The 7,747-nt window shown below is 35.3% G+C and overlaps 1 protein-coding gene across 1 annotated transcript; it reads right to left on the reverse strand.

Annotated features, from left to right (window-relative positions):
* Window positions 1-594: 594 nt before the first annotated feature.
* On the reverse strand, window positions 595-6,357 carry LOC111893949 (RGG repeats nuclear RNA binding protein A). The gene is made up of 7 exons (XM_023890025.3): window positions 5,948-6,357; window positions 5,024-5,309; window positions 4,603-4,668; window positions 4,125-4,257; window positions 3,444-3,602; window positions 3,306-3,359; window positions 595-1,035 (listed from the first exon to the last, which is right to left on the reverse strand). Exons 1-7 carry the CDS (start codon window positions 6,120-6,122, stop codon window positions 850-852), a joined length of 1,059 nt encoding a protein of 352 aa, XP_023745793.1. The 5' UTR covers window positions 6,123-6,357; the 3' UTR covers window positions 595-849.
* Window positions 6,358-7,747: the final 1,390 nt, after the last annotated feature.

Raw genomic sequence — 7,747 nt, forward strand, 5'->3', positions numbered from 1 at the left:
GTTAACCTATTACCCGAATGTTCATACCCGTTATCCGTTCTACCCGACCAATTCTACCCGAATTCGGAACGGGTCGGGTAGGTAGAACGGGTTTCGGGTTTTTTCGACAGGCCTAGTCAAATTGGACAAAACACCGCACATTGTGCTACAATGACATTTTTCATTTTATTTTGTAAAAAGGCTATTATTTAATACTGCTGGCAAGTTGTTAATATATTTGATAAATGTTTATTGTCATTTCTCAAATTAATATATAAAAAACTTCAAGTGAGACCAAGTATGGTGATGAATAATTGGGTCAGTCGATGTGTATTGCATTCCAATTATTAAAAAAAAAAACAAAAAAAAACAAAAAACAAAACAAAAAAAAACAAAAAACAAAAAAAAAAACTTTAAGTGGGACCAATTAAAAAAAAACCAGCTTTAAGTCAATCTAGCAAAACCTTTTTCAAAAAAACTCATACCCCCATATATTTTGATGAAAACTTGTGACAAAATGTTTAGGTTGATGATCTAACTTTGCCATGACTGCAAAGAAGAGGGATCTATTGACAAAACACATATTACAGACGTCAAAATTTAGAGACAAATAAATAAGAAAAAGGAATATATTGACTCTAATAATTCAAAAATGAGCATTGAGCAAAAACTCAAAATATTCAAGGCTATAAATAAAAATCGTATCCTCAAATGGTAAGAAATGCCACCGGCACCACCAGATGTGATCCAAGACACAAACCCAAGAAGACCAATAACTAAACAATTTACACACGTGAAACATAAAAACCATTTTAAGTTTTTTTAAGAGCAGCAGGAAATAAATATATTCTTGCAAAGACTCTCCTCCTCTTACTTGACACTCAATGATGGGAACTGACCAACATCCTCAATGGCAGGAGCCGCCACATCCATCATCCGGTTTCCACCGCCTCTGGACACACCACCACGCCCGCGGCCCCTACCACGTCCACCTGAACCTGGATTGTGGTACTTTTCCCCTTCACTCGGTTTTAAAAACTCATTGATGCTTAGTGACTGTCAAAATAAAAACAATTGCATATAAATATCATCCTAATGTTACAGCAATCATTAGCATTGCTTTGTATTTAGAAAAGATTGCTATAATTTATCAAGATTTTTCAAGCTTAGAAAATCTCAAAATAATAATAATAATAATATCAACCTGTTCAAAATGTTGGGTTAAATGATAAAAGAGCTGCATGCTTGCCTTTTTTTGTGTATCATAAATAATATCATAATTTCATTCCATCTATTACAGCCAAGGTTTTATAGTTAGGAAAAAATAATAGTACATTGAAAAGAACACCAATTTAAGTATACATTTTCACTTCAGCAGGCTTCAAATACTCAATTTCACAACAGCAATGCATTTTCAATTTCTTAAATATTAAGACATTGTATTTTGAAGTTTCTTAATTAGAAACAATAAATTCTACCCACTTATAGCAGAAATATTTGCTTTTGCATTTGGAACACATTGCGTAGATTTTTCAAAGAACAGTGTTGTAGTACATAAAAATTAGGGATAACGTCACTGTAGCACAATAAACTTTTGTCATTTTCCCGATTTGGTCACTAAACTTTTTTTTTTGCACAATAGATCCCTAAAGTGTCATTTTACCTGTTAAATAAGCCATTTTACTCGAATTTAGCAGGTAACCCAGTAAAAATGCTGATATGGCATTAATAATTATTTTATGTAGCCACGTCATATATTCTACATAGATAACATCTTACTTTTTAATGTCCAACCCCCCCCCCCATTGGAACTTTGCAGTCAGCCACCAGCCCACCACTATCTCCTTTACCATGGCCAAACCCATTGCAACCTTTCCTTATAGTCATGAACCTGTAGATGAAAACCTCAGCAATGGATTTTGCTTTGTTTGTAGATCTTGGTGATGAAGAAAACAGTAACAAATCCAACTCCCACCACTACCACTATCGTCCGCCTCCCATCACCCATCCATTGTCCACCTCCCAACATGATCACTTGAATAGACCAAAATAAACACCAAACCAGAAAAAGTTCTAAGCTTCAAAAGAATTTCAGAAAAAGCACCTGATCTAAAACGAATCTAAAAAACATTATTCGAGCTCTTCATCTTCCTCTATGAAACTACTTAAATACTTTGCCTATTCGAGTTCCTTATCTTCCGCTGTGTCTTTCACCTCCCAACAGGAGCATTATGAACAGACCGGTCGGACAGATGTAGGCATGAGAAAGACTCATGTTGAGATTCTATTACACACAACCATCACACTCTCTGATAATCTATATCACCGCTCAATGTTAACTAAGAAATCCCTAAACAAATTTCATCCCCAAGTAATTATTTATGCGAAGGATTAGGAAAATTCCATAACAGGAATACCCTCGTTCACATCGTTAGGCTCGTTTCCCAGACACACTCCTTCAAAACGTTCATCAGAGAGAAGAGTTGTGACCCTTCTCCGATCTTTGCTCCATACTTCCTATCGCTGACGCCAACTACTGCTCCTTTATCTGGTAAGTCCAACTTTCTTTATCCGGTGTAACCTCCTGGGTCGATACATGATGACTGATTTCTGGAATCGATGAAATATATGAGTCACCATCACCATTATCAACCACTTAAATTTTGATACCGAGAAGAAAGGGGGATTTGATTCCTTGGTGCTGAGGATTCACGCACATATACAGAAAATTTGTGAAGAATACAATGAATGAGGGTGCCTGTGATCGATTACTAGTAGGAGGTTTCGTTCTTTGATTGATACCTAAAATCAATACCAGAAGCTGCAATCGACAGAAGGAAACGAAAGAGTGGGATCGATCTCTATTTGCTTGGGGTAAAGGATACAAACGCAGAAGCAAGCACAATCTCTGCAAAATCGCTGGTTGATTTTTGTGGTGGTGGGAATCGGGAAGAAGACGTATTCTTGTTTAGATTTAGGGGAAAAAGAAAAGACATGTCCTTTAAAGACTTGATTTTTTAATTTTGAAAAAAGTCACATGACCAAATAACCGGTGAAACCGGAAGTAATTTACAAGACTCCCCTATTTAACAGGTAAAATGACACTTTAAGGATCTATTGCGCAAAAAAAAAATTAGTGACCAAATCGGAAAAATGACAAAAGTTTATTGTGCTACAGTGACATTATCCCTAAAAACTAAATTAGGATGCTAAAATATATAATTCAATGAAAAATAACAAAATTTTAATTATTTTATAAATTATGATAAAAAGTAAAATGTTGTCACAATGAGTAAAAGATGAAATCTGAGATCAAATGAACTTGCCTTTCTAGCTCTGTCTTCCTTGTCTGCCTCTTTGCGCTTATCCTTCTCAGAACCCTGCTTGCAACAAATAAATAAATATGAATACAGAAACTAAAAGAAAAATTCATATATATTCTTCCACTAGTGAAGGGATTTTACCAATTTAACAAATATGTCCTCTTCACTCTTTTTGTTGGATAGCAACTGCATTTTTGCTAGATCTTTGTCCAATCCAACCTTTCTCTCTTCAGACTTGAGTGCTAGCAATGCTTTTCTCTTCTCCTCTAGAACCTTCTCATACTCTTCCAGTGTCATTTCCTGTTCACCGAAAAAATCTTAAAAGTTTCCTTTAGACTTAATACAAAAAAAGAACTTAGATGAGAAAGTAAAGCCATAACTCCCAACTCTTTACATAAAAGTAATTTAATTGGCCACATGAAAGAATCTCCCAACTCTTTACATAAATGTAATTGACCACATGAATCATGATTATCTATCTGCCAATTTCATGTTAAACTAACATATTAATATTACAAAGTACAACAGATGCAATTATACCACCGCCAAGAAAAAGAAACAAGAAGGTAATGTTTGGATTAAAAGAAGAATCTAATATTAAGAAACAATCAAACTGGGGTGCTCACACTCACAGACAGAAATTATTATTACAACTAATATAAGGTTCTTTTTCTTTTTAGCAATAAAGAAAAAATGTGTTGTATTCGTTTCTTTTTTACTTAATAGAAAAAGCAAACAAATCAGAACTAAAGAAGGAGAGAAATGCAAATAATAATAATAATAATAATAATAATAATAATAATAATAATAAAGAGACATCACCTTCTCCTCAGGCTCTTTCTCCTCCGTCTCATTAACAGGATTCTCCTTATTGGCATCAACTGATTCTTCCTGAACAGCTGGCTTCTCAGAGTCCACCTTCTTTTCACCTTCAACCATAGCTTCTTCAGGCTCCCTATAATTAAAAACGCAACCAGACAAGTCAACTCATTGAACATAAAATCCATGAAAGAATGAAGAAAATATCTATTGAAGATTGCAACATATAACAGAAACAAAGATTCTGGAGACTTGAATATAACACAATGAAGTAAAGTGTGCCTTAGATTATTAATTAAGTAGCTCATCAATGTTGAAAGAAACGTCGCATTTAGGTTTTAATTTTCAGTTTTGCAATACTATACCAAACCAACCCTAAAATTGTGGTTTTCTTAGAAACACAAAACCCAAAAAAATGAGGTGCACTTATTCAGCTCATAAAAGTGGGGCTCTGAGAGCTAAATAAACTTTGAGCACTTACAAGGCAACCTCATCGGTTGCAGTTCCCCAATTGCCACGACCAGCACCTTCACGCTTAAACCCATTACTGCATATCAAATAAATAGCATAATCAGAAAGATATTACTAAATAATAGAAAAACCAGCCTCTCAGAAACAGAAAGACTTCACCTTTTAAGGGATAAATTCAAGACAAAGCATTAATTTGCATATTATAGCATCCTACTTTCATTTCTTTCAATTAAAGAAGTATACTTGAGATCTTTTTCTAACTAAGGCATGCATATCATTTTTTTCTTATCACCGCCTTTTACTTTACAAAAAAACATAGAAAATTGTGTTTATTGTATATTTCAATGGCATAGCTATACTTGGATAGAGTTATCAAGTATGATGACATAATAAACAATTCAATGAAATCAGACACAAGTACAAGTACTAACCCACGACCAGTTCCGCTGCGGCGTTCAAACACCCTCCGAGGGCGTTCCCCTTCAACATCCCCCCCATTTGTATAGCCACCCCGACGACCACCACGGTATCCGCCACGTGGACCATTATACCCTCCTCCTCCTCGTCTTTCAGACTTGTCAACATCTCCATCTTCTGAAGGTCTGCTGTATCCTCCATTGTTAGTTCCATTAGAGTTCTCATTGTTGCCAAAATCACGATTAAACCCACGTCCACCAAAACGCCCCCCTCTCTGACCACCGTTCCTCGCCTCTTGCACTACACCTCAAAACATCAACAATGTTCAATACAATCCATGTAACAACTTAAAACACCATGTGTGTGTGTATATATATATATATATATATATATATTCTATGCTCAAATTCCAGCAAACGGTGCATGTGCAGCTACAGACAATTATATGACTTGTTTTTTACCATGAAAGTTACACAATATTAATAATATATGTCATTCTCACTCGTCTCAAGAACACTCCATATATCAATATCAGCACCACCCATCCAGGCATTTGCATCATCAAAATATACATCTTAATAATACAAACTTTACTTAAAGATTAAAGAAACACGGTGGCTCGCTTCAGTTTTAAAATTATAGGTGCTTTTATACAACATCAAAAGCACATTAGTTGTTGCAAAACAAAATTTTTACTACATTTTGTGCATCCGTTGTGGAATAACCATGTTAAACGTCACTATGGTTCATTGATAAAAAATTGACTGATACAATAATTCAACAACACAAACATGGTATATCTGAGATCCTTCAAAAAAAGTGGCACTTAAACTGAGTGCACGCTTGCGCATTCACACAAAATATCATACGACGGAACCCGTGCACATTTGCAAATAGATGTAAACCAAAAAAAAAAAAAAAAAAATAGATAAATTTACCAGCCTGGGCAGGAGGAAGCGGCTTGGACGGAAGCTTGGCTGCCGGCTTAGCAGCCGCAACACCAGCCGGAGATTTCTTGATGGACGGTGCCATTGCAGGTAGCTTAGCTATGAGCTGACTGGGGTCATCGTTATCATCATCGCCCAAAAGATCAAACGGATTCGTTGTTGCCATTTTTTCACCACACTAAAAAATGTTGAAACTTCAGAAACCAAAAACTATCGGGGGCAAACAACACGGAACCTATAGGTTGTGCTTAGCGTCCATTAATCGACTCAATCAATTAACGGCGGAATAATAGTGAGAGTGGGCGTATGTGAGCATCAAGAGAAAATTAGTGGTGATATTGGGAAAAACCCTAGCTGAAGGGGAAGATATTTGAGAAGTGGCGTACTTGTAGTTTTAGAAGATAAAAAGCCCTACAGAGTACAGAGGGTTTTGTTGACGAATTCATTGGGCTGAGCGTAGGTATCTATATTCGCGGGCTGATTTTTTGAGTCAAAACAATCCAATATCTTTTTAGTGTTATTAGACAAATATGCCAAAATATGTCTTACGTATACATATTTTTTTGTTTTTTGGTTTAAATTTTTTTTGGATTGGTGTTGCTTTTAAGTTGAAATTGGTCTTTGATAAACTTTAAAAAACTAATATGCCCTCTTAATTTGTTTTTTTTATTTTTTAAATATTTTTTTAGTTAAATATCATTGTTAAAACAAATAAATAAAAGGGCATCTCTCTCTCTGCAACCTAAAAATATCATGGTTGTATTTTCTAGCTACCGTCGCCCCTCTTTTCACCTTTTAGATCGAACCTCATCCATGTCATTCGCAACAATCAGTCACCAATCTACCACTTCTCACCCCTTTGTATGATCGACAACCACCAACCTCGAAATCATTATTGCACCTACCATCAGACACATCACCCTATTCTTTCACCTTCATTTACCAGCAGTTCCCCACCTCTGTACATACCACTTTTAGAATCGATTTGTTCATATACAAAAAGGGAAAACACCACCGGTCACCTTTGACTTAAAATCAAAATCAGTCTTGAAACCTGTAATAAAACCCAAACTAAAATAAACATCAAACAACTCAAAACCAAAACTAACGAAATTTAAACCAAAATTGTTAACGTATCACACTAGGAACATGTCACACCCCAAAAACAAGAACAGCGGAATCGTTCAGGGGCGGAGGACGTCATATACAGTATCACAACAATGAAAAGTAGTAAACAAGCAACAACATCATCCATTGCATTAATAATATAATTATTATACAAGTGTGTTCTGTCAATTTTTGATAAACACTAAAACATAAATCAAAATGAAAGATGAGTCTTGAACGAGCTCCATCTTCTCTAAACCTTGCATCGGTACTTGTCTATAATTGACCTGAGGATACAAGTAATTTTGAAAGCGAGTATCAGCTTTGAAGCTGGTGAGATCATAAGTATTTTAGTGTCTTAATTTGTATGTAAGAATTTGTAAGTATTGAAAATGTATATGAATCGTAAGTATGAAAATGTTTGTAAAACAACTGTAAACGTTTGGAAAAACTCTAGAAATCCCTATGACTCCTATTATAACAGGGAGTCTTCTACCAAGACTTAACTGATCTATATGTAGCCTTCTACCAAGGCATCTAGTGTTTGTGTGTGTCTCCTGAAAGAGTGTGTATTTTCCCAAGTCTGACTATCATTAACCAAAAAGATAGTTTCTACATTACCGTGCGTCGTGTGAATATTCACGAAGTGAATCTAATGGGAAAATGAAATAGTATTATGGTGTA

This window comes from Lactuca sativa, chromosome 6 (assembly GCF_002870075.4).
Source record: "Lactuca sativa cultivar Salinas chromosome 6, Lsat_Salinas_v11, whole genome shotgun sequence".
In the NCBI taxonomy this organism is placed as follows: Eukaryota; Viridiplantae; Streptophyta; class Magnoliopsida; order Asterales; family Asteraceae; genus Lactuca; species Lactuca sativa.

What these genes read in the sequence shown, in the direction of transcription:
- LOC111893949 (XM_023890025.3), bottom strand. Translation starts at nt 6,122, where the DNA reads ATGGCAACAACGAATCCGTTTGATCTTTTGGGCGATGATGATAACGAT. An exon ending in GCAACCGATGAGGTTGCCTT is followed by an intron (nt 4,258 to 4,602) that starts GTAAGTGCTCAA and finishes TTTTAATTATAG; the next exon opens with GGAGCCTGAAGAAGCTATGG. An exon ending in AGGAAGACAGAGCTAGAAAG is followed by an intron (nt 1,036 to 3,305) that starts GCAAGTTCATTT and finishes TTATTTTGACAG; the next exon opens with TCACTAAGCATCAATGAGTT.